General features: G+C 41.5%; 2 protein-coding genes and 1 long non-coding RNA gene across 3 annotated transcripts; 1 reads left to right on the forward strand and 2 right to left on the reverse strand.

Annotated features, from left to right (window-relative positions):
* Positions 1–5,030: 5,030 nt before the first annotated feature.
* On the reverse strand, positions 5,031–8,719 carry LOC111965378 (protein FAM53C). Its single transcript, XM_023989542.2, has 4 exons — positions 8,525–8,719; positions 8,365–8,425; positions 7,455–8,254; positions 5,031–6,441 (listed from the first exon to the last, which is right to left on the reverse strand). Exons 1-4 carry the CDS (start codon positions 8,603–8,605, stop codon positions 6,199–6,201), a joined length of 1,185 nt encoding a protein of 394 aa, XP_023845310.1. The 5' UTR covers positions 8,606–8,719; the 3' UTR covers positions 5,031–6,198.
* A 3,115-nt stretch (positions 8,720–11,834) lies between these two features.
* Positions 11,835–27,228, forward strand: phykpl (5-phosphohydroxy-L-lysine phospho-lyase). Its single transcript, XM_023989545.2, has 13 exons — positions 11,835–11,998; positions 12,110–12,228; positions 18,991–19,150; positions 19,257–19,331; positions 19,432–19,519; positions 19,610–19,726; positions 19,901–19,983; positions 20,169–20,394; positions 20,538–20,692; positions 20,858–20,947; positions 21,148–21,278; positions 22,992–23,036; positions 23,338–27,228. The coding sequence occupies exons 1-12, from the start codon at positions 11,940–11,942 to the stop codon at positions 23,033–23,035; spliced, it is 1,347 nt and encodes a 448-aa protein (XP_023845313.1). The 5' UTR covers positions 11,835–11,939; the 3' UTR covers position 23,036; positions 23,338–27,228.
* Positions 12,916–15,475, reverse strand: LOC139027909 (uncharacterized). Its single transcript, XR_011480066.1, has 3 exons — positions 15,425–15,475; positions 13,236–13,340; positions 12,916–13,040 (listed from the first exon to the last, which is right to left on the reverse strand). It is a non-coding gene; the product is annotated as an uncharacterized lncRNA (long non-coding RNA).
* Positions 27,229–27,556: the final 328 nt, after the last annotated feature.

Below are 27,556 nucleotides of genomic sequence, written 5' to 3' on the forward strand. Positions count from 1 at the left end.
GTTTTAACAAGCTGATCATAAGCTGATCACGATAACTCCTGATAAAATTGGGTAGCTGATATTCATAGCTTAAATAGCTAAATTGATTAGTCACAGGAATCAGGACAAGTAAAGCCAATGCAATGGCCTGTTTTAAAAATGGTAGGTTTACCACATAGATTGGCATTCATAAAATTATATTTCTGTCAACACTGTAGGCTACACCTCAGTAAGCACGGACCAACTCTGACGCCTTTTGGACTTCTTTTTTTGGTGCAGTTCCGGACCGGCCTTGATTTCCACATGCACAGACATTGGTTTTTGGTCAGATTTTGTCTGGTCTGGACCAACCTTGATTTGTCCCAAAGATGGATGTCTATAAATTACTTATTTTCAACTTTYATTCAGAAACAAAAATCTGCCTGATTTCAACATCCGGAAAATACATATTTCCAACCTCTGTAAAATACAGTTGAAGTCGGAAGTTTACATACATTTTGGTTGGAGTCATTAAAACTTGTTTTTCAACCTCTCCACAAATTTCTTGTTAACAAACTATAGTTGGGCAAGTGGGTTAGGACATCTACTTTGCGCATGACACAAGTCATTTGTCCAACAATTGTTTAGACAGATTATTTAATTTATAATTCACTGTATCCCAATTCCAGTGGGTCAGAAGTTTACATACACTAAGTTGACTGAGCCTTTAAACAGCWTGGAAAATTCCAGAAAATAATGTCATGGCTTTAAAAGCTTCTGTTAGGCTAATTGACATTATCTGAAAATTATTATCTCAAAATCAGTGCTTTTTTGCTTGACATCATGGGAAAATCAAAAGAAATCAGCCAAGACCTTAGAAAAAAAATTGTAGGTACCACGTTCATTTGTACAAACAATAATACGCAAGTATAAACACCATKGGACCACGCAGCCGTCATACCGCTCAGGAAGGAGACACGTTCTGTCTCCTAGAGATGTACGTACTTTGTGTCGAAATGTGCAAATCAATCCCAGAACAACAGCAAAGGACCTTGTGAAGATGCTGGATGAAACAGGTGCAAAAGTATCTATATCCACAGTAAAACGAGTCCTATATCGACATAACCTGAAAGGCCGCTCAGCAAGGAAGAAGCCACTGCTCCAAAACTCCCATAAAAAAGCCAGACTACGGTTTGCAACTGCACATGGGGAGAAAGATCGTACTTTTTGGAGAAATGTCCTCTGGTCTGATGAAACAAAAATATAACTGTTTGGCCATAAAGACCATTGTTATGTTTGGAGGAAAAGGGGGGAGGTTTGCAAGCCGAAGAACACCATCCCAACCGTGAAGCACGGGGGTGGCAGCATCATGTTGTGGAGGTGCTTTGCTGCAGGAGGGACTGGTGCACTTCACAAAATAGATGGCATCATGAGGATGGAAAATTATGTGGATATATTGAAGCAACATCTCAAGATATCAGTCAAGAAGTTAAAGCTTGGTCGCAAATGGGTCTTCCAAATGGACAATGACCCCAAGCATACTTCCACAGTTGTGGCAAAATGGCTCAAGGACAACAAAGTCAAGGTATTGGAGTGGCCATCCCAAAGCCCTGACCTAAATCCTATAGAAWATTTGTGGGCAGAACTGAAAAAGCGTGTGCGAGCGAGGAGGCCTACAAACCTGACTCAGTTACACCAGCTCTGTCAGGAGGAATGGGCCAAAATTCACCCAACTTATCGTGGGAAGCTTGACCCAAGTTTAACAATTTAAAGGCAACGCTACCAAATACTAATTGAGTGTATGTAAACTTTTGACCCACTGGGAATGTGATGAAAGAAATTAAAGCTGAAATAAATAATTATTTCTACTATTATCCCGATATTTCACATTCTTAAAATAAAGTGGTGATCCTAACTGACCTAAGACAGGGAATTTTTACTAGGATTAAATGTCAGGAATTGTGAAAAACTGAGTTTAAATGTATTTGGCTAAGGTGTATGTAAACTTCTGACTTTAACTGTATTTTCAACATTTAGAACCAAATGTATTTATATTTTTGATTTAACCTTTATTTAACTAGGCAAGTCAGTTAAGAACAGATTCTTATTTACAATGACGGCCTACCCCGGCCAAACCCTAACAACCCTGGGCCAATTGTACACCACCCTATGGGACTCCCAATCACAGCCAGTTGTGATACAACCTGGAATCGAACCAGGGTCTATAGTGATGCCTCTAGCATTGAGATGCAGTTCCTTGTACCGCTGCGCCATTCGGGAGCCCAAAATGAACCTGATTTTAACATCCGGAAAAACATTTTTTTTCAAGTTACGGAAAATATGCCTTTTCAATGTTCTCGAAAATATGTATTTTAAACACACGGAAAATACCTTTACACCTTCCATTCAGAATCTAAATTGAACCTAACATCAACTTCTGGAAAATACGTATTTTAGACGTCTTTTCAATGTCATTTTGCTTACTGGGACTATTCTCGTTTTGTGAGGGGCAGCATTTTTTGGTCTCGCGTATGGCGGCGGAATGGCACACACACCCCTTCGCCCTTCAACCTTCTCYACCTTTCACTCACTCAGTAACAGCCTGCACACTGCCTGATAAGTCAGCAGCAGCAGCAGTTCACAGTGAAATATATTAGAAGTAGCCCAAAAAACCGACACCCGCGACCAATACATTTTCATCCGCGACATCGTTTTCAAAGTAGCCTAATTGTTGGAAAACTGCGGACATAGCAACACTGCACCCAATGACTTTCTCCATATTATGTGTTCAAGTTGATGATATATTGAAGAAACTATTACGATTCATCATGCAATGTTCTTTGCAGCTAATTCTATATTTTTTACTGGGTCACTGATCTCTGTAAAGTTATAGAATATAGAGCAATGCATTGTTATATTGTTTGTGTTTTACCTTCCTACATATCTTACAGGAATTAAATAACTTTATATCTCAATGATTTGTCCAACCTTTAGAACGTTTAGGTAACTCAGTGTTGACCGCCAGGTGACAGTATATAGTCAATAATGTCCCCTATCCTCTCAGGMCTAAGGCAACATTTTGGATGTTTTCATGTTGACATTATAATCTCGCGATCAAACATGTTGCATAAAGAAATCTTATAACATATACACCAATCTTTTTTGGTCATCCCATTTGCATATATCAATATGCAAACCCAACCCATCTTAAAGGGATAGTTCACCCAAATTATAAGAACAAGTTTTCCCCCACAAAAGGGCTTTATTACAGACAGAAATACTCCTCAGTTTCATCAGCTGTCTTGGTGGCTGTTCTCAGACGATCCAGCAGGCGAAGAAGCCACATGCGGAGGTCCTGGGGACCAGCGTGGTTACACATGGTCTGCGGTTGTGAGGCCGGTTGGACATACTGCCAAATTCTTTAAAACGACGCCATTGGAGGTGTATTATGGTAGACAAATTAACATAAAATTATCTGGCAACAGCTTTGGTGGATATTCCTGCAGTCAGAATGCCAATTGCACACTCCCTCAAAACTTGAGACATCTGTGGCAATGTGTTGTGAAACATGGGATCGACATGTTTACATGTTGCGTTTATATTTTTGTCCAGTATACAAATTGGTTTCCTTACCCTGTAAGCATTATGGACAAGGTGTGACAGCAATCCATGTTTTGGTTAGCAGTGGGGAGTGTGCATTCTTTTCTTGATTCTGCTCTGTTCAAGTTTATTTGCCACTGGTCTGGGAATCTGTGCGTGACAGTAGGCTGTTCGAGATTGCGCAGATTGAATATGCACTGTTCCAAAATGTCAAATTTGGGTTTGTATGGTCATGAAAAGTCATATGAATTTGTTTCAAACTTGTTTTTAATGTAATTCATGAAAGCACACTTTTACGTGCTTCTACACCTGCATTGCTTGCTGTTTGGGGTTTTAGGTTGGGTTTCTGTACAGCACTTCGAGATATTAGCTGATGTACGAAGGGCTATATAAAATAAACTTGATTGATTGATTGATTTTAAATATGATCAACCAATAAAAATAACTACATATCAGCCATTATCGGAATGACTCTTCAGTGCATGTCTGTGAAGCTGCCTTGTGTGCCAGTGCGAGTGGGCCGTTGCCCGAGGAGAGAGAGCGCGACATTTCAGCAGCAGGTATACAATAATGCCAGACAGACTAACTAGATCGTCAATTCAAAATATAACTTGTAGCAGTTAGCTCGCTAGTTAACTATAGCTAACGAAGCATGTGCATAGATCTCCCCTGAAACATCCATATTTGAGCCTTATATATAAACATGTCTAGTTGGATACAGTGCATTGAAGTAGCCTACCTTATCCATTTCATCCGTGATTTATTGAATGAGGGAATAATTTTATGAAGACAATAGTATTAACCACATTGTAGCCTAAAAATCAGCTCCTCAACAGGACCTTGATAAGCAGACTTGGGTGTTTCAGGGCTGGATCAAAAGCCAAGTAGCCAATTCTAAAATAATATCATTTGGAAGCTAAACTAAATATGGTGGATAAATAAGATATTGTAGTTTATGTGGGGTCAATAAGTAGACCATTTCTATTTCAAATCTTCAATCATTGATTAAGACAGGTGGGTTCACTCCCAAGTGCCGCATGTCATGAAGACACTCACCTGTCTTGATCAGTGAGATAAGATTTGAAATAGACAATATGGCAGCATACACACTGTTAGATTACTTAATGGAGAAACAAATGATTTTAATAAATTCAAACAAACCCCCTGCAACTGGACAGACATTTTAGAATGTACATGTATGGCCAAATCGAGAATAAAGATAGTATCACCAAATTAAGGCTGGTCGAAAATTCTTTATGCTGCTACGCCTAACAGTACCTATCCAGTAACGGCTAATGGAGCATCACATTAGCCCGTTATCATTTGCTAGCTAAACCAAAGCATGGATTCCCATCATACCTTGTCCATAGACTGCTTAGAGGGTAATGAAACCAATATGTAATTTTGTAATTTGGGTGAACTATTCATTGAAAAAAAAATCTCCCATTGAAAGAAACACAGGACAAGGGGGGTTTCTTGCAAAATGATTCTCTAATAAACTTTATTTGTACACAAATTGTGTAAGAGGACACTTCCATCTGAAAACATACAATAAAAATTCTCCGAAAGGCCACCAATCCTTTGCATCGCTACTGGTTTCTTCTCACACACATACACTCACACAAAATGGTTTCCACGTGACCACTGTACAGTACATTATTACATTGTGCCCTATAGAATCCAACTGCAGCATCGAGTCAATTATTCAAATCCTATTACAGTGCAAGTGTGATCTGTTCATTAGTGGGAAACAGAATGAAGACCAAAGAAATAGAACGTAGAATCTAGGTTCCATTTCTATGGGCGACCAAGAAGAAAACATCTGGATGTTATGAACAAAGAACGGCAACAGCTTATTTTTATAGTGAGCTTAAGGCATGATGCATGTACAATGTTGATTTCTTCCAATGGTGGATAATTGGTTTGGAGAACGAATGAACGCATTATTGTCCAAGAAGTATGGGGAAAAGAAGCAGTAAAGATCCAGTCGCCAGCTGAGGAAAGCACGTTTTCCCTCTATGTTTCCCTTTACTGGTGTGGGTATTCCACAGGGCCAAATCAAACACATCAGAAAGTAGTAGTAATACACCCATGAAAACAGATGTGTGTGCAGGCTTCTGCAACATTTTCAGAGGCCTTCAATCAGCAACGCAACTGACCCTACGTTCAGAAGTGTACAAGGGCGACGTGTCCATAGAAACCAAACGGCATCATTTTTTAAAAATATATGGTATTATCAGTCGTACACACACACTACGCAGATTATTAAAAAGTGCCTATTTTGTACCTTCAGAATTCATAATTTCTTAGCCTTTAGCTCCATTGGGTTTCTGGGTATACACATTTACCCATAGAGTATGGTCACGCAGAATTACATTGTCCCAAAATGCTGAATAACATGAGGTTGTCAAAGTTGCTCTAGCATTACAATAATGGTAATATTGATTCTTATTAGTCTACAGTCAGCCAGTGATATGAAGGGCCCCTGGTGTGGCCCCTAGGAAGGCAGCAGGTTCCCGAGGGCTCAGCCAGGTGTGTGCATTTGTTTATTTTACCTTCATTGAAAACATTTATATAAAGTGTGTGTGTTGTGGATATGATTATGAATAGCAATCACACAGAGAGCACCAGGGACCTCTTTCAGTTCTCCTCAATGAGGTTCAAGTCCAGTTCTGTGCAGTCTCTYTCAAACACACTCTGCTGTCCAGCCTCCAGCACACCCATATTTATTTTCTCTTCCTCCTCCTCACTTTCACTCAGCGGTCCAATGCTGGTTCTTCCCAGGAGGTCTGCAGGTGAAAAGGTTCCTCTGAAGTCCCCTAAAACGGGCTCCAGACCCATGCAAACAGCCGCTCCACACACCAGGGGCTCCCCACTGCGAATCTAAMACACAGGACATGGAAGAAAACAATAAATACATCAACGTCTTCATTGTACAAAACCCCCCCCCAAAAAACTCAGCTTTATATGTCTTTTCCGTGGTARTTCAAAATACCATGTGTGAGAAACTCAATGTCCACCTAAGGACGGTCTACGCAAATCATATGCAAATGTATCACTGTCTAGACAAATGTTCTGGCTATTTCCTCATCCTGCACCAAGACCCCAGCCAGAGCTAACTTTGTGCAGTCCCTYTATCTTTTTACACCAGAAAGGCAGCCATTTCATAAACTACAACCCACCATCTTAAAACATGACAAGGACACACACAGCCAGCTGCAAAACCCAGCAGCAGCTTCAGTCACACCCCCAGGTCCAACGCCCAGAAGGCCATAGAAATCAACTGGGGGTGAGAGAAAACTGCAAAAGAGAAAGTGATGACATCACTCCTCAGAACAAGAAGTCAGTAGCATTGCCAAAATCCAGTGGTTAAATATAGATGGCTGGGTGGTGGTGGATGTCCATAGGGGCAAGCAATTGGTCATGGGCATGCATCAACAACCGGACACAGGAATGCAAGGGTCAGCCCAAAAACACATACACACCGGGTCAGGGCAGTGAGGCTACATCGCCAGCCAGGCAGCACAGTCCCAACACCACACCCTGAACCCAAATCCAGACTGGTCTGGCTGGGACAGGAATGTGAGAGCAGTAGTTCTGTCTCATGAGGGGAGAGCGATTCAGAGAACCAGCGAGCCAGAGGCCCATTTCTCCTCGCTAATGATCCCAACATAAACACTCTGGTCTGTGGGGAGAGGCAGGAGAGCCGCTTTAGGCCTCCTGCCACTCACAGGCAAATTAAGTTTGTTCTGACTAAAGGAGAACTATGAGCAGTTTCTACTAAAATGGTGCATGCTGTGTATTTTTGGCTCTATATATATATATATATATATATATATATAGCATTTATCTTATTTAATAGGCCTTAAAACTGATGTACATCCCATCCAGCTCACCTGAGTCATCTTGCTGAAGTCAAGGCCGGGCCTGGTGTAGTTGGGGAGCGTGTCTGGGTCATGGCGTCGCTTCAGGCCGGGCTTACGTAGATCACAGGGCTGAGAGTGGCAGCGTGGGAGACAGGGGGGTAGGTCACGCCTCGAGGATGACGGGGAACTGCAGGCTGAGGGAGATGGGGCCGGGGGCTCCATCGAAGGGTAGCGTGGGACTAGATCGGGAGCAGGAGAGGGGGAGGGCCGGGGAGGCAGGATGTGCACAGGGGACAGGGAGAAGCGGCGCTGCTGCAGGGGCCGACAGGAACCCAGCGTGGCCGGRGAGGAGGAGCAGGAAGAGGGGAATAAGCCTGTGCAGCTCTCCCTGGGCGGGTCATAGTGGTCCCAGGAAACACTCCAAGGGAGAGTGGAGTCAGGGGACAGGGCCAGGCTGAAGAACGTGGGACTGGAGGATGAGTGCAGGGAGGAGGTGAGGGAGGAGCTGGGGCCTCGGAGGGGTACGGAGCCCACCAAGGAGCCAACCCCCATGCCGGCCACCCCCCCACCGCTGTGGCAGCGGCGTTTGACAGGGGTCCAGATCTTGGAGGCGCTGGGGCGCCAGGGGGTGCGGCAGCGGGACAGGTCCTCAGGCACGGACAGGGAGCGACAGTGGCGTTTGGGGGGAGGAGGGGGCAGCGGCGGGGAGCTCTGTAGGGACATGTTTGTCACAGAGGTGCTGGGGAGAGGGGTTCCTAGGGGGTCCAGGGAGGACAGGACAGAATCCTGCAGATGGGTCTTGGAGGATGGGAACATAGACCAACTGCTCTCTGTGGAAGTGAAACAAACCAAAAACATGACTCAATGTTGACCCTTCCCCCAAGTTAATGATTTAGCGGGAGACTTTATAAAAAAGTTTCAGGAATTAATGGATCCTTACCTGGAGTCAACCCATACCCGCGCCAACAGACCGTGGGGCTAGAACCCACTTCAGGCAACGACTGAAACAAAGCAACGAAGATACAGGATTTATAGCAATGGTAATTCCTCATACAGGAAACGCTACAAAACAGCCGGTCTGTATCACATGGCATGCTCACCACATTAAGAGAGAAAGCCCTGCGGTAAGGGGGCTCCTCCAGATTCTGTCTGCGGAGCTGCTCTGTGATGAGCGTCACCATGGTGACACGCGGATGCCAATGAGGAAAGGATGGCGTTTGTCAGTCCGTCAGACTGCTGGGGAGGTTAGTGGTGTCCCCTCCCCACCTCAACCGGCCAGACTGACCCTTCCAACCTCACTGAGACAATGTCATCAACAGCTTCATCATCTCACCTGAACAGGGAAAGAGTAAGCAGAGCATCCACATTTTAATGCCGAGTAGTAGACCATACTCGATTTATTTTACCAGGGATTGGATTAGCACATCAATCTGAGCATCATGGATACAGAATGATTGGGTGTGCAAGTCAATTTCCTGTTCATCCCACACCTTTCATTGGGTAATACCAGGAATGTGTGTGTTTGTGCACAAAACAAAGTGTCAGGATACTTACTTACTCTGTTCTCCCTCTTACAAGCATGCAACACTCGTGTGCAGCTATTTTGACACCATTTTGTGAGCAGACCAAAAGGAGGAAGAGTGACCACCGCCCTAATGAGTGTTCTGCCTTACCAGACAAGAGTTATAGGAGACAGACTAGGACATAGGCTAGCTCATGCCTCAGATGAAAGCTACGCAAAGTAACAGCAGAAGTGCAACGTCAAAAAGCGATGATGTTAAGAACACCAATCCGAYACATTGCAGAAAACATTAATTTTCTTTGTGAGAATACAAACAAAATAATTTATTAGCTGCACAGATGTAGAGTTCTGGGCAATACCAAGGCACATTATAGTCAAGTGGGTCCAATTCAAAGTGAGTGCTAATAGTGTGACCCTTGTAGAGGGCTGTGAGGAGAATGGAGGGGGAGGGAGAGCGAGAGGAAAAGAGGGGGAGGATGGGGGAAATGTGTGAAATGGAGGGGGATTGGGGCCATAGGCATACCATGCCCACTCTGAGACAGACAAAAGGGGGAAGAGAAAGTGGAAAATGGGACTAGAAGGACCTTAAAATGACCAAGGAACAGAGAAAACAAAATATGCATAAAAGGACCCGAGCACAACTAAGCACCATGCAGTGACAAGCAAAACAAGGTGCCAGTTAGTGTTGTTCGCAGACACATTCCACACCATGCACCCCCCCCACCATGCAAATGCCAGAGTCAGTCAGCTTTAAAACAAACGTAACAGTTATTGAAACTAGACACACCCTACGGGAACACACTGATTCTCTACTATACAAAGTCTCACACCAAATAAGACCGGCCCAGATACAACACTTGACTAGTCATTGCAACCTTTGCACTCCTCTGTATATTTATTGTGCACAACGAAACCAAAAGTTATAAAACCAACAATTGATAAACCACTTCCAACTGCCAATGTAGATATCCCAATGTGGGTGACAGAGGTCTCTTTCTGGTTTTGGGAACTATGGGGAGTTTCCCCCACCTACTAGCCACTGTTGCTTTAAGTGCTTAGGCTTAGGGGGCTATGTGGCCTACAGGGACTTGGTTTCCATGTGGCAAGTTAATTCTACAGCACATGAAAAACGCAACACTAAACACAACTCAAAAGCTAGTGCCATGGACAAGCCATTTGACAGATAAGCTAACTTAATAAGTTCATGACTGGACTTAGTTTGTGGGAGAATCATCACTAATACACTTTACATGTCAMACCTATCAAACAGTTACAAATAGTAATGACTAAAACGTGCATGGTCATTTTAATCATAAGAAGTTTGGTTTAAATGGCACATGTGTTCCACTCACTGACAAACCCATACAGTTAACCTAACAGAACTTCAACATGTTTAGAAAGACGTTAAAGCTTGCTTGCAACGCAGCAGGCAACTCTTTTTGGAAGTTAACAAAGCAAAGAAAGTTTCAAATCAATAATAGGAGTGCTTGGTAAACCGACATACTTGTGGTCAGCTCTGAGGTCTCCATCTTCTGATCTAGCTAGTTAGTTAGTAGCCAGTAACTACTTACCTAGTAGTAGGCAAGCTAGCCTACTAACGCTACAACAAATTATGTGATCTGACCAATTGGATTGTTGCTTGCTAATATGAATAGGCTAACTAGTAGCAATATGGCATGGTGCCAGTTTGCAAATTTTTTACGTTAGATTTGGTCATCATCCCAAATACGAAGCTTAGAGGCTAATGATGGCTACGAAAGCAATTAGGTAGTTACCGTTAGCCAGCAGCAATACGGTCTGTGTGGTGGGCCAACCAGGCAGCTGGCTAGTAATTAAACGTAACAGTTTGCAAGTTCTGACAAACTAGCCGGTCAGTGTTGGCTAACAAATTGCAGTATCACCACAAGCATGTCTAGCTAAGCTAGCGGTTATTCATTTGGCCTACAGTAGCTGTCTAGGTCAGATAACGTTAACTTGACAGCCACCTAGTTAGCTAGCAAGCCAACTCAAGTCTAGCTAACTTTAGCTAGCATGAACATTCAGCCCGTGGGAACTGACAGTCCAGCTTATCACTCCGCTAGCAATTAGCTAGTTTGCTATGTTGTCATGCTTACTCATCTAATTGTCAACGTATCTGAATTAATTTACATATCGGTATAAGAAATGTAGCTTAAAATGACGTTGATTATTGACAGCAACACAAGACTGCTTCGTAGCTAGCTCGATGATTAATTTACCTGCCCACCTTGTCTCCTTAGCAACCGAAAGCAGCACGGGGTAGTTGATGGCCTTACACTGAATATATAGCCATCGGAAGAAACCATTAAAAAGGGGTGGTTGAAACGTCTAACATGCTTGTATCTTTATCACACAAAATCTATTTATATCACAATCCATCTAGGAATTAACTATATATCGTCTCCAAAATTAAATGTAAATCTTAAACATGAAAAACGTTTTGCTTTTTGATTCTTGAAAATCACCCCCCCCATTCTTCTGAAAGTAGAAAAAAAACAGTAGACAGAAAGTATTCTAAAGAAAAACGCATTGAGTACTGTACAGCATTTTTCTGTGATAATAAGTCAGCATTGTGTCGGTTGGGTTGGTCTTTTGCCACTACCACAGTTTTTATTAGTCCTTTTGGAAATGAATGTGCCCGGCGAGATCCCAGCGCTCTACAAAAACATGTTTTGAACTCTGGGTAGTGTAGTTTGTCAAATTTTCGTGACGATGAGGTGCTGTGAATTAAGTACAAGTTTTTGCATGGGAAAGAAAACTAAAATGATAGTTTTCACACAAAAAGACAGACACATCATTCGTTTTTTAAAATATATATATAATATTATAATCCAGAATGCGTCCACGTCATTCAGACAGACGCATGCGCAGTTATGAAAATCCACGTKATTTCTTCAGAAAGTTGAAATGACGGAAAAGACAACTAGAATCTGGAGTTTAATTTAGTAATACAAACTAAGAGAAACGCAGTGAAAATGGCGTTGGAAATGTTCAGGAAAAAAGAGACTCTTGCAATGCGAAATAAACTGATTGGGTATGTAACCGTGCATGACTTGAAGAAACTTAARCTGGCAGCAACAACGCTTGGCCCTCGTATGAAATTATGCACTGACATATAAAATGGTTTAAATTATGTCTCTCCTAGGCAGTCTTGCAGACTCTTCTATTCAGACGATCCCGTGAAGATAGTCAGAGCCAGAGGACAGTATTTGTATGACGAAAATGGCCAGCGGTACTTGGACTGTATCAGCAACGTTCAGCACGGTAAGAGACACATCTATAGAGCTCGCCAACTTGTAGTACAACAAATCGGAAATGATATACCTCAGGATCGTTCAGCCATTCCAATGTGCAAAATTAATGGGAAATGAATAGTTTTGGAATGAAGTTAAACGCCGAAAATAAGGTCTGAGGTTAACACCTCATCATAACCTGGTAATGACCACCTGACTACAGTTTATTACCTATACTCTTAGAAAAATAGGTTCCTAAAGGGTTCTTCGKCTGTACTCTTTTTGGTTTTAGGGAGAAGGCTTGTTGGTTCCACGKATAACCCTTTTGGGTTCCATGTAGAACCGTGGAAAGGGTCCTACTTAGAACTCAAAAGGGTTCTACCTGAAACCAAAAAGGTTATCCTATGGGGACAGCCGAATAACCCTTTTAGGTTCTAGATAGCACCTTTGTTTCTAAGTTTACTGTAAAAAGTATTGCAGAGGATAAAGTAGGATATTGAAAACATTGTTTATTACATTTCTATTTGTTTCCATAGTCACCAATTAAAGTTAATCTGCAACATATTCTTACATTTTAAAATWKATCAAGCAATGGCAAAAACAAATCTATTATCAYWTTTTTTTTGCACATCTGCATACAGTAATTGTTTCATAATTCACCCACAGACATTAATTACATGCATAGAAAGACTGGGACACAGACTATATAAAGGCCCATTGTTTTATTTGATTAGTGATTCATACGAGTGGTGTGATGGGGTAGGTCGTCATCAAGGACCTCTGAGCACAGACCGCGATCTGGAGCGTAGTGGCCCTCTTCAAGAGTCGTGCGATGGGTCAAATCTGCAGTGAAGAGAATCAGTGCATTACAACTTTATACATTTTGAGATTTTAAAAGACAACTAGAAAAGGACATTCTTGATGTAACTTTGTGGACTCAGCTGGCTAAAAATATTTCCATGGTACTAGTTAAACGATTTTGTGGCATTTATAGCTTAGAGATGTCTTCAAAAAAGAGCAACTTGCTCACGTACATACTTTGCGTCCTTCTCCACCACGGCGTTCAGGGGCATATTTAAAGCCTTTCCAGAGGGCCTTGCAACACACCAAGCTCCTGATTCTCCTGGCTGTTCATGACACTTACTGTAAGCATTAAAAATAAAATAAATTAATAATTGGCATAATGTGGGCATGCAGGACAGTACACAACAATAACACACAGTAAAATATATTTAACAGTCTGAATCTACTAAAAGTGGTAGCAAAGGCATGTTTGCTCCTCTGTTCCTTCATATTGAAGTGGGACATTACTTCATTGGTCATCAATCCGAAACATTTTAAGAGGATTGACACAGTAGTTGTATAATTACAATTTTTAACTCATCTCCAAATGATAAAGTTATGCTTAATCCTAATACATTTTTAATATTCAAACAACTTTATATAAACACACCGCTCCATAATCCTGAGGACATTGTCCCAGACAAAGGTTCCCCCAATTGAAGACAGTTTGGCAGTCTTAAAAAAATAATGCTAAATGCAACAATTAAAGTATGTGTAAAGAGACAATCAAATATTATCTTGTTCAAAAGTAATGTCTGTCATATAATTCCTGCAACAAACATTGTTAGAAATGGGTGTAATTGGCAAATCTAGCTACATCCTATCAGGCCAGGGGCACAATGTATGAATTTATGGTTGGATCAGAATCGCCATTATAACATTGTTAGAAATGGGTGTACAGTGCATTCTGAAAGTATTCAGACCCCTTAACTTTTTCCTATCAGGCCAGGGGCACAATGTATGAATTTATGGTTGGATCAGAATCGCCATTATAACATTGTTAGAAATGGGTGTACAGTGCATTCGGAAAGTATTCAGACCCCTTGACTTTTTCCACATTTTGTTACGTTACAGCCTTATTCTAAAATTGATTAAATAAATATTTTCCCTCATCAATCTACACACAAATACCCAAAAATGACAAAGTGAAAACAGGTTTGTCGAATTTTTTGCAAGTAAAAAACAGAAATACCTTATTTACATAAGTATTCAGACCCTTTGCTATGAGACTCAACATTGAGCTCAGATGCATCCTGTTTCCATTGATCATCCTTGATGTTTCTACAACTTTATTGGGAGTCCACCTGTGGTAAATTCAATTGATTGGACATGATTTGGAAAGGCACACACCTGTTTATATAAGGTCCCACAGTTGACAGTGTATGTCAGAGCAAAAACCAAGCCATGGGGTCAAAGGAATTGTATGTAGAACTCAGAGACAGAATTGTGTCGAGGCACAGATCTGGGGAAGGGTGGCAAAAAAATTCTACAGCATTGAAGGTTCCCAAGAACACAGTGGCCTCCATCATTCTTAAATGGAAGAAGTTCCTATAGCTGGCCGCCCGGCCAACCTGAGCAATCGGGGGGAAAGGGCCTTGGTCAGGGAGGTGACCAAGAACCCGATGGTCACTCTGACAGAGCTCCAGAGTTCCTCTGAGGAGATGGGAGAACCTTCCAGAAGGACAACCATCTCTGCAGCACTCTACCAATCAGCCTTTATGGGACTGGGAGACTAGTCAGAATCGAGGGAAAGATGAACGGAACAAAGTACAAAGAGATCCTTGATGAAAACCTGCTCTAAAGCGCTCAGGACCTCAGACTGGGGCAAAGCTTCAACTTCCAACAGGACAATGACCCTAAGCACACAGCCAAGACAATGTAGCAGTGGCTTCAGAACAAGTCTCTGAATGTCCTTGAGTGGCCCAACCAGAGCCCGAACTTGAACCCAATAGAACATCTCTGGAGAGACCTGAAAATAGCTGTGCAGCAAATCTCCCCATCTAACCTGACAGAGCATGAGAGGATCTGCAGAGAAGAATGTGAGAAACTCCGCAAATACAGGTGTGCCAAGCTTGTAGCATCACACCCAAGAAGACTTGAGGCTGTAATCACTGCCTTTACTGAGTAAAGGGTCTGAATACTTCTAAAAACCAGTGTTTGCTTTGTCGTTATGGGCTATTGTGTGTAGATTGAGGGAGGGAAAAATGGTTTAATCCATTTTAGAATAAGGCTGTAACAAAATGTGGAACAGGTCAAGGTGTCTGAATACTTTCCGAATGCACTGTAATTGGCAAATCTCTTCCTCTTCTCTGCAACTGCGCACATGTTTGAGTGAGCGAGGAGAATGAGCAAGAGAGAAATGTGAGAAACAATACATGACTCACCAAGGGAGGTGTCTGTTGATCAGGACACAGGTTTTGCAACTGAAAAAAAGAAGGGGGAGTTAAAATTGTATTTTATTTGCTTTACAAACATATGTTATTAGAAGCAGTGCTATTTCAATTGGATTTACTTACACTACACTCTTAGAAAAAAAAGGTTCCAAAAGGGTTCTTCGGCTTTCCAAAGGGTTCTTTGGTAGAACCCTTTTTGGTTCCAGGTAGAACCATTTTGCGTTTCAGGTATAACCCTTTTGCGTTCCATGTAGAACCCTCTGAGGAAAGGGTTCTACATGGAATCCAACATAGTTCTTCCTGGAAACAAGGGGTTCTACCTGGAACCAAAAAGTGTTCTTCAAAAGGTTTTCCTATAGGGACAGACGATGAACCCTTTTAGGTTCTAGATACCACCTATTTTTTCAAAAGTGTAAGATTAGGCAATCATGGGAAGCTGAATAGCATGTATCTTGGATAATCCAGTCTCAGTGAGACCTAATCCAGAGAAAAAAAGTATCAAACAAGACAAAATATATCAAACAGAAGACAAAATAACATCTAGCACACAACTTACTGTCAATGACTATGGGTTTAAGGAGGGGTGGTTCTGCTCTCTCCTTTCACTGGGATGTGGCAGAATAGGTCACTGGTAACTGTTGTAGACCCCATACATCAGGTCATTGACATGTTTCAGGAGCTGTAAAGACAAAGACGAATCATGATTAGCCATTGCCTAGGCTCTTCACTAAGTTAGACTTAGCCTAGCAAGTACATTGACTATGTTGCCCCTCAGCAATCTGGCAGTGAGGCAGATGGATAGAGTGATAGACAACAAAACATAGGCTAATTACATTTCTTAGTCAGCAGGCTGGATAACTTTCAGTACTCCTTCCCTTTGTTCACTCCTCCATCCAAGCTAGAAGATTCCTGAAAAAAAAAAAAAAAAAATTGAAAAGGCAGTTGAGAGGTGTAACATTAGAATGAGTGTTGAGGGGGAGCAGGGATAGGCAAAATCAATTGTATTGTCAATTACAAAATACACAAAAATAGAAGGATCTCTGATGAATGGGCTCCCGAGTGACCCTGGTTCGAGCCTGGGCTGTATCATAACCTGCCGTGATCGGGAGTCCATTAGGGTGGCGCACAATTGGCTCAGCGTCGTCCGGTTTATGGGAGGGTTTGGCCGGGGTAGGTAAAATAAGAATTTGTTCTTAACTGACTTGCCTAGTTAAATAAAGGTTGAATAAAAATGAATCAAGAAAATCTTCACATCCATATTGGGGGTACACATTTCAAGAATTAAGCTACCTTACTGTCCCACACACAATCAATGTTTCCTATATGTGTATTCATGTACCATCTCTCTCTCTCTCTCTCTCTCACACACACTCACACAGCTAGCATGACAAAATGTTGACATGATGACAATCTTTTCTATACGTGATTGTGATCGCAATCATCTCTCCCCCCCTCTCTCATACAGAACACACACACATTGCTAGCATGACAACTTTGACATGACAATGTTTTCGAAAGTTATTGTGATCATCTCTATCACACACATGCGCAGAGAATACACACACATATTTGCTGTTATTAACTGAACAGATATTAAAATGTCAATCTGTTTGCAAGCTAGCTACAACCAACACCTACAACAGGTAAAAATGAAAATTTACCATATCCATGGAGGATTAGCCAGAGAGCTAATGTTAGCTAGTTAAAATTAGCCAGCTGAGTAAGTTAGTTAGCAAGCTAGCTAATTATTCCTTGATGTTCTTCTCCCCAACAAAATGCCCCTTTACCTACAAAAGTAAAACAATAATGCAGGAGAACAGGGACTACCACTTAGCAGTAAAATATTTTAGAAGTTTTTTGTGTACATTTTTAGAAACTGTTGTTGTTGACTGATGTGCTCGCGCAAGCAGGCTGCCTGCATGCAGAGATCTATTACTGCGCGCGAGGCATAGATTCCCATCCAACTTTTAACTAGAACTGATATGCCTGCCTCCTTATTTAGCTACTGAAATTAAAATTGAATTACTGCACGCATTATGTGAATTGCTTAAAGCCTTTAAGGAAAAATATAATAGCCATATTTTCAGGGTCAAATTCAGGTGCAATAATTTTTGACTAATTAGTTGTGGAAATAATTGCGATTAAAAGTAGGGTTTTATAAATCCTGGTGGATTGTAGTATGCTTTTGAAATAAAAGATAGGCCTATGTTTTATTTCTTAAATAAATAGTTAGTCATAATAGAACTTCCAAATAGAATTCAGAGAACAGAAGAAAATGTGCAGCACAATTAGCTAACACAAATAAAAATTACCATTAGAAGCCAACACACACAACAAGCTACCAGATATCATTAATTAAACAACCATTATTTCACTGTACTGCATTTTGACGGCAGTGCATTTTTGTATGGGTATCTTGTATTATTGTGCATGTTTATTGCCTAGACCAAATATTATGGAAGTGCATATACACTTTTCAATTGGGTGGACTGTAACTACGAAAATCACTGCCATAGCCTGTAGTAAAACCAAAAGCATTTATAGATTCTCTAAATTAGGGACCATCTCGAATAGCTATAGGACCGCAGAGACTGTCACAAATGTTTGGTTTAATGACCTACCAAATTCCATGACTTGGGGGTGAAATAGATCACATTTCTTAGTTTTTTGTAAAATTGCCATTTCAACACCTGCCGAATAAAAACCTTAAATGGCCCTACTCCTGAAAAAGTTAATCGGGCCGGATAAGCTGAATTGGACTCGGCCCGGGTAGCAATATCCGGAGCCCAGAGAAATATTATTCTGCCCCGGTCTGAATCATGCAAACCTTGCTGAAAAAGAACATTACTCCAACTGTAATAATTGTAATGCTTCTAGTGTCTTATATTCAATGGGTGCATGGCCCACAAACACTATGCCCATGTATATATAGATTGATGTCTTTTCATTGAGTAGCATTTTGATAACTGGTCAGTATTTCAGTCAGATTTCAACCAAAAACCAGACATCAACCAACATAAGATGTATTTTTTTCCCATACGTCAGAAATGCGTCTTAATCTGGTTGTGATCTGGTTATAAGACGTCCCGACCAGATTTCAACTAGTAAAAGCCGTCTTTATCACGTCGTATGCCCTCTGGGTAAATGCTTCAAAATTCAACAAAAGTGACCTGATGAAGATGATCTAATAGAACAAAACGTTTAAGATCTCCTAAGCCTGTATTTACCACAGACCTTATTTTCAGGAATTTATCCAAAAACTCCATACATTTTCCCATAGGCTTTGTTCAACAAACCATGGCGGAGTTAGTGTCTACAAAAAGATGCCATTACTGTTGCTCTCTATTGGTGACATTATTTTAATGCATCTGAATTGATAAATATTCTGTTGTATTTGGTGAATAATACTTTGTGAGAGCAAAGGTCACAGTCCAAAGCCCTTTGAACATTACAGTAGTACTACAACAGTACCACAACATAATCAACATGACAGTACCTCCTAGTGTTAATTGTATGTAACGAAAAGTTGGATTGTTGTTGCACCTATGCACCTACAGTGGGTCACTGTCATCCCAGCATCACACAAGCAGCCACAACGCAGATGGAGCTTCTGAATGCCAATTCGCGCTTCCTTCACGACAACATAGTTCAGTATGCCGACCGCCTCGCTGCCACTCTGCCCGACAAGCTGTGTGTCTTCTATTTTGTCAACTCAGGGTAAGACACCATGTCCTACAACCTATAACTTCCTCCTGAAACACAGCTCCAATGACCTCCGCGTAAGATATAGGAAGAATAATGTAATATATATGTCTCCCAACAGTTCAGAGGCCAATGATCTGGCACTACGCTTGGCCCACCAGTACACCAAACATGAAGACGTCATTGTGCTTGACCAGTAAGGTTTCTCACATATCACCCAAAAACTACTACTAATCTCAGTAGATTTCTTCTCTAAATGTACTTCTTCCTCTTTTCCCCCTCTTCCTCCATACTAGCGCATATCATGGGCACCTGACTTCGCTCATCGATATCAGCCCATACAAGTTCCAGAAGCTGACAGGACAGAAAGAGTGGGTTCACGTGGTGTGTAAGAGGATACATATTGCATGCCTCTATTTTTTGGCGTGTGCTACAAAAAGCTAAAATTGTAATTTTCCTGTTTATTCCTTACAGGCACCCATACCAGACACCTATAGAGGTATATTCAGAGAGGACCATCCCAACCCAGCCCAGGCATATGCAGATACTGTGAAGGATGTGATAGATAAGGTGCACCAAAAAGGTCGCAAGGTACGGTAAATACAATAGGTTTTGCATGGAGAAGGAAAGTTTGAAAATAGTCTCAATTTGGACACCGAGCAGGGTGTAATGCTGATTAGTGTATTAACAGTGTAATAACAATGTTCATAAGTATTGTACTAATTCTATGGATCTAATAACTCAAAACTGACTTGCGACCGACAGGTTTCTGCATTTTTTGCTGAGTCATTGCCCAGTGTTGGAGGCCAAATCCTCTTGCCCAAGGGATACTCAACTAAAGTAGCAGAGTAGGTACTGCCTCTGAGCATAAAATATTATTGCACTATTATACTTTACCATTTTCTCATCTGTGAAGAAAAGGACGAAGAGCCAAATCCTCATTTGAGTTAGGATTGAGGCCATTACGATAGTAAAAGCTATTGCTTTTATCTTTGACGTGACAGTGAGTGTTGGTATCTCTCTGTCTCGACAGATACGTGCACTCTGCAGGGGGAGTGTTTGTGGCGGACGAGGTGCAAACAGGTTTTGGGCGTGTGGGGAGCCACTTCTGGGCCTTCCAGCTGCAGGGTGATGATTTCAGCCCTGACATAGTGACTATGGGCAAGCCGATGGGCAACGGACATCCCCTGTCATGTGTAGCAACCACAGCGGAGATCGCTGGGGCCTTCACAGCCAACGGAGTGGAGTACTTCAATACAGTGAGAAACTGGTGGCTGTTACAACCTATATTCTGCCTATTAAATAATGTTAACCGTGCACAAACGTTCATGGTGTACATGTGTAACTCATATTAGGAGTCTCATCCCTAATCATGGTCTGTGGTTCTCCTGTGACTGTGCAGTTTGGCGGTAACCCAGTGTCGTGTGCCATCGGCCTGGCTGTCCTGGACGTCATTGAGAAGGAGGACCTGAGGGGGAACTCCTCAAGAGTAGGAGGACACCTATTGGACCGGCTGACACAGCTACAGACCAAACATCCAATCATTGGAGATGTCCGGTAGGGCGCCTACGACGTGGATTATGTGAAGGGAATGTCTCTATAATAACTACTCACATATGACCCTGCCGTCAACCTCACACTCTCTAGTCTACAGCATGATCCATTCTGAGATACTGGCTGAAGACAGTATACAATAACTGGCTTTGTGTTTACTCTTGGCAGTGGAGTGGGGCTGTTTGTGGGCTTGGAGTTGGTCACCGACAAAGAACAGAGGACCCCAGCTACAGACGCAGCAGCGCAAGTTGTCAGAAGGTGTGGGGTCAGACTGGTCATTCACTGCTACGAGGCCGTGTGAAGCAACAACTACACTCATATCAAAGTGTGTCAGTGTTTGCTGCAGTCACAATTCAGTGAAGAGTTAACACTATTCTTATTTTGGTATAAATCTTTGCATTACTTTTAGAAGAGAACCTGTAAGCAGAAATATCCTTTGGTCTCTTCTCCCATTCCAGACTGAAAGAGGAGTATATCTGTGTCAGTACAGACGGCCCCTGGGAGAACATTGTCAAGTTTAAACCTCCCATGTGCTTCAGTATGGAGGACGCAGACTTGGTGGCAGACAGGATACACCACATCCTCACAGGTGACTGGAACACTTACCCTATAGCCCTGACTTATTACAATACATTTACACAGTTGTATAGTATACATTTATGATACTTAAAGGAAAGGTTCACCCATTTTGAATATTATATTGTTTTTGTGCGTCTCTGAGTGATGTTCTATCGATTCCCTGGGTCATTTCATGATTTTCTGAGTTATTGGCGCTCAAGCAGGCAGAAATCCGTCTTGTATGACGTAACACCGTGATAAAGTCTCTCACTGGAAGTTAATAGGAATACGACTTTTGGATCACGAAAACGTCTATCCTACATGTCACATTTCAATACTGTCCAACGTCTTCTGTCAAGTGAGCCATTGATTATATTTTTGCCATATTCCTACCTCGAGAAATGTGTAATTTAACAGAGCCTAGCACATTTTTCCTATTTGTCTGCCTCTTTAGTCCAGGGTGCATTGCATAGTGCAGTTGCCAGAGATATTATAGAAAGGAGATAGGAATCCAATGAATGAAAGAACTTAAACGCCAAACCCAATAGACTGTCGACCAATCGCGTTCCCGTTGTCATGCTGCGTCACGCGGATACTAAGCTAATCATCACGTAATCCCTTCTCAAAGTCAGTATATATGTCGAGAAACGTGTCTATTTTCCTAGAAAGTACGTACTGTCACGATTCCAAAGCTATACGATATTAGATAGCAAGTTAATTATCTCAAATCTTGGAAAATATATGTAATGTTGTACTTCTTGTTGACGAAGTTCATGCTAATGTTTTTTTTTTTTTAGCTGGCGCCCAATAGACTCCCATTCACTCCTTGAAGGAGAGCGCCCCTTGTCCCAGAATCACACAGAATGCATCGTGCGGCTTATTGACGTAGCATGGGCAACGTTTTCCATCTGATCAAAAGTATGTCTGCCGTTGCAAATGATAGACTCCACTCTGTTTTTTTATTTAACCTTTAACTTTGCAAGTCTGTTAAGAATTAATTATTATTTACAATGACGGCCTACCCTGGCCAAACCCTAACGACGCTGGGCCAATTGTGCGCCGCCCTATGGGACTCCCAATCTTGGCCGATTGTGATACAGCCTGGAATCGAACCTGGGTCTGTAAGTGACGCCTCTAGTTTGAGATGCAGTGCCTTGGACCGCTGCGCCACTGTGAGGCACAACAATCTGCAGGTTGAACATGGTGAAATTGTAGACTCCTAAATTGATAGTGCAGTTTGTTTAGTCGATTTTACAACTAACTAGCTACTTTACATGCTGATATTGTCTTTGGTATTGTGTGTAGCTACGTTTGCCAGCGTGCCCATAGAGAGCATTGCATTGTGGATTTTGTAGTCGACTGGAGCTGCAAAAGATTTCCACAACGATTTTCCATGTTGCTGCCAACCTTATTATAACGCCAAAATGAAAGATTTGTTCACCAAAAATATTGTTCTCACATAGTGATATTTAACACTGTAAATGAAAAGAATGAGTGATTTTGGGTGGATTTTTCCTTTAAGGAGACAGAATACCCAGTCTTTTTAATCCAACGTAGACTCTACCACTGCAGTGTTTGCAGAACTGAAGGTTCAGGGAGCCTGCACCGACCCGATTCGTATATCTGCCGACTATTTCTGAACTGGGCCAATGGCAATTACACAACAGTCTTAACAGATTCATACTACACACCACTTAAGCAGGTGTGTAGGGACCTGTTGACAATTCTACTTTTTCCTTTTCAGACATGGAGTGCAGTCATCAAAAACTGGAAAGTGGAGATTTCTAAGGTTTGTACAAACCTGTAGAAAGATTTAATTGCATCAGACAGTAAGAATTGGTCACAATCAGAAGGAGTCAGAGGTAGTGTTGTTGATAGTGCGATGTACTCCTCCAGGAGATTTCACTAACCGTTAAAAGTGCATTTCTCAGACATTGGATTTCATTGGGGCCCGTATCTACAAATCTCAGAGTAGAAGTGCTTATCCTAGGATCTGTCCATAGAAAAGGCTACACTAATCCTATATTGGCATTCCTACTTTGAGGCGTTTTGTGGATACGGTCCTAGAACTTGCATCTTTCGCTTTTCAGACGAACTGGAGTCATCTTGGCGGAAGACAAGGGAAGGAATGCAGAAGTATTCAACACAACCAATCTCACAGATCCATACCACAATTAAGGATAAAAAAACTAAATCATTAAGATTACACTACTAGATCTAACACAAGAATGGTTTGTGACAATTCATAAAGTGGAATTAGTGACTGCTTTTGATTCTGCATGAGGGATATAAGAGAAGCAGTGACATATGCAACAGAAAAGCAATACATTACTACTATAACACAATGTAAATTGTGAGTACAGTGAGTTTTGATCCTCCTCGCATTTATACTTCCCTGTGGAAATACAGTGCATTCGGAAAGTATTCAGACCCTTCGACATTTTCCACATTTTGTTACGTAAACAGCCTTATTCTACAATGGATGAAATCCTCAATCTACATACAATACCCCATTTTGATAATCTAAAGAAAATTCAAAACAGAAATACTTTATTTACATAAGTATTCAAACCCTTTGCTATGAGATTCGAAATTGAGCTCATGTGCATCCTGTTTCCATTGATAAACCTTGAGATGTTTCTACAACTAGATTGGAGTCCACCTGTGGTAAATTAAATTGATTGGACATGATTTGGAAATGCACACACCTGTCAATATGAGGTCCCACAGTTGACAGTTCATGTCAGAGCAAAAACCAAGCCATGAGGTCAAAGGAATTGTCTGTAGAGCTCCGAGACAGGATTGTGTTGAGGCACAGATCTGCGGAAGGGTACCAAGACATTTCTGCAGCATTTAAGGTCCCCAAGAACACAGTGGCCTCCATCATTCTTAAATGGAAGAAGTTTGGAACCTCCAAGACTCTTCCTAGAGCTGGCCTCATGGAGGTGACCAAGAACCCGTTAGTCACTCTGACAGAGCACCATCCCTACGGTGAAGCATGGTGGTGGCAGCATCATGCTGTGGGGATGTTTTTCAGCGGTAGGGATTGGGAAACTATTCAGGATCGAGGGAAAGATGAATGGAGCAAAGTACAGAGAGATATTTGATGAAAACCTGCGCCAGAGCGCTCAGGACCTCAGACTTGGGCGAAGGTTAACCTTTCAACAGGACAATGACCCTAAGCACGTAGCCAAGACAACACAGGAGTGGCTTCGGGACAAGTCTCTGAATGTCCTTGAGTGGCCCAGCCAGAGCCCGGACTTGAACCCATTCAAGCATCCCAGAAATGAGCTGTGCAGCGGCGCTCCCCATCTAACCGGACAGAGCTTGAGAGGATCTGCAGAGAAGAATGGGAGAAACTCTCCAAATACAGGTGTGCCAAGCTTGTAGCGTCATACCCAAGAAGACTTGAGGCTGTAATCGCTGCCAAATGTGCTTCAACAAAGTACAGAGTTAAGGGTCTGAATTCTTAGGTAAATATGTCATTTCTGTATTTTTTTTATTTTTATACATTTACAAAAATGTACAAAAACCTGCTTTTGCTTTGTCATTATGGGATATTGTGTTTATATTGATGAGGGATTTAAAAACATTTTTATTTTTTGAATAAGGCTGTAAAGTAACAAAATGTGGAAAAGGGGTCTGAATACTTTCCGAATGCAATCCATCACATTGCAACTACCAGATTAAGTTTTCCCCATAGGGGATTTCAGAAACACTTCAAATAAGGTGTTTTATGTAGGCTTACCCTGGCGTGATGTTTTGATTACTGTAAATCTCTCTAGGACAAGGTGACTTGTCAGTATATTCGCCTGTATTTACCACCCCAAAATTAAATCCTAATTAGCTGCTAATGTGGCTATCATAAAGAACTACAAATACAAAGTTAATCTGCAACATATTCTTACATTTAAAATGGATCAAGCAACGGCAAAAACAAATCTAAATCACAAGTTTTTCACATCTGCATACAGTAATTGTTTTATAATTCACCCACAGACTACATGCATAGAAAGACAGGGACACAGAATATATAAAGGCAATGAATAATTAATAAGAGTGTTGTTATGGGGTACTGGAGAGTAGTGGCGTAGTAGTAGTAGTAGTAGTAGTAGTAGCGATCTGGAGCGTAGTGGCCCTCTTCAAGAGTCATGCGATGGGTCAGATCTGCAGTGAAGAGAATCAGTGCATTACAACTTTATACATTTGAGATTTTAAAAAGACAACTAGAAAAGGACATTCCTTAAGAAACTTTGTGGACTCAGCTGGCTAAAAGTATTTCCAAAGTACGAGTTGAAGAATTTTGTGGCAGTTATAATATATATACATACACACACTTTGCGTTCTTCACCACGGCGGTCAGGGGCATATTTAAGGGCTTTCCAGAGGTACTGCAACACACCAACCGCCTGATTTTTTCCCTGGTTTTTCATGACACTTACTGTAAGCATAAAAATGTAAATAAATTAATGATTGGCATAACGTGGGCATGCAGGACAGGAACTGTAAACGCACAGTAGCCGTGCGTGGGTAAAATCAATGGGGAAGCCAATCCAGGGCGGGAAAAAGCCATATTACAACCTGTGTTGTGATAATTGTATTGTTTGCTCTGTAACCTATTCGATCATGTGCCTTGACACCGTGATATATAGGCCTAAGGCCGAGACAATAAGAAGACACATTGGCAGAATAAATTCAACCACACATTTGTTGTTTCACTACAAAGCCAGAGAGCAACATCTGTCCGGTAAAGTCCAAAAAACATATTGCATGTAACAAACAGTTACATGACCTACAGCATGGTCAAGCAACGTAACGGTGTCCTACATTTTCAGACTACTAAACTATTGATTTAGAACCATGGAGAGAACAGGAGCTGCATCCAGTATTCCAGCACCATTTCAACTTCAACATCTAATCACCTATGCTTAGTCTAATACAGTGACTAAAAGAAACCAAAAACGATTTAGTCCAATCAACGTAAGCTAAATATGATGTGGCTGTCCATGGTTCTGATTTCTCTGTGTGTGTGTGCATATTTGCATGCGTGCAGATTGAATCAATGTGGGGGTTTTTCTCCCTACTTATAGAGAAACGCCAATGCCATCCTCCTCTTTCATGTTGCCTAAACAGTCTATGACTGTCGTACAGTACACGCTTTTAGTTGTTGTTTTTTTATCCTAGGTTACCTGGTTAAAATACTTGCTTGCTAGCTTAACTTCCTTTCAATGATACGCCAGGCCAGCTAGTTAACATTAGCATACTACTTCTAGCTACATGTTGAACTTCCATCCTCTCAGGCCAGGGGCACAATGTATGAATTTATGGTTGGATCCGTTATAATCATTGGCCAGTACGGAGAATTAAGTAAAACCAGAAGTCCAAATCCCTATCTCCATCCATGGCTAATATAGAAAATTTAGCCATGAAGACAACACAATGAGATGCAATTGAAGTTTTTTTTCTGTCAATAATGACGTATAGCTTGTGATGTGAATGGTCTGAAGCCAAATCCAAACTGGCTTCCCTTTACACCTTTTTTGGTGAGCCAGGACCATTCACAGCTGAGCTCACTCAGTTTAACTTAACGCTGATTGGCTATTTAATTTATTTTTTATCAATGGGTGCCAAATGCTTGCTGGCTTCTTTTGCATTCAATGCTACGGGCTGCAACAATGTCATACTCTTTCTGACCAGACAGCATCAGATAGATTCGCTACACATACTGAGACAGAGGGGCGCTGTTTCGTTCGCTCGGATGCTTTCGCCGGTGAGATACATTCAGCCTCTTGCGAATTAAAGGACATTTATGAAGTGCTGAGAGACAAAATATATATTATTTAGGATGTTTTTTTTCCTGGTAAATTTTTGGGGGAAGCCTCCATGATTAAACTCAATCTTCCCAAGACATCTGAAACCCTACCTCTTTAAACAGTATCTTAAATAAACCTCCTCCCCACCTCGGACCCCCCCCCCCTAATTTTACAGTAGGCTACCTTACTGTCTCACACACAATCAATGTTTCCTATGTGTATTAATGTACAATCTCTCTCACACACACACACACAGCATGACACAATGTTGACATGATAATATTTTCTATAGATTGTGATCATAATCATCCATCTCACACTGAACACACACACACAGCTAGCATGACTACGTTGACATGAATGTTTTCTAAAGTTATTGTGATCATCTCCTCTCACACACATGCAGAGAATACACACACACACCCCTTTACAATCATTAACTAAACAGATATTAAAATGTCAATGTTATCTAGCTAGCTACAACAGGTAGAAATGA

Source organism: Salvelinus sp. IW2-2015, linkage group LG6.1, assembly GCF_002910315.2.
Source record: "Salvelinus sp. IW2-2015 linkage group LG6.1, ASM291031v2, whole genome shotgun sequence".
In the NCBI taxonomy this organism is placed as follows: Eukaryota; Metazoa; Chordata; class Actinopteri; order Salmoniformes; family Salmonidae; genus Salvelinus; species Salvelinus sp. IW2-2015.

Coding starts and splice junctions, on each gene's coding strand:
- phykpl (XM_023989545.2), top strand. CDS start 11,940: ATGGCGTTGGAAATGTTCAGGAAAAAAGAGACTCTTGCAATGCGAAAT. Junction 19,727..19,900: donor TGCACCAAAAAGGTCGCAAG/GTACGGTAAATA, acceptor TGCGACCGACAG/GTTTCTGCATTTTTTGCTGA. Junction 20,395..20,537: donor GAGTGGAGTACTTCAATACA/GTGAGAAACTGG, acceptor GTGACTGTGCAG/TTTGGCGGTAACCCAGTGTC.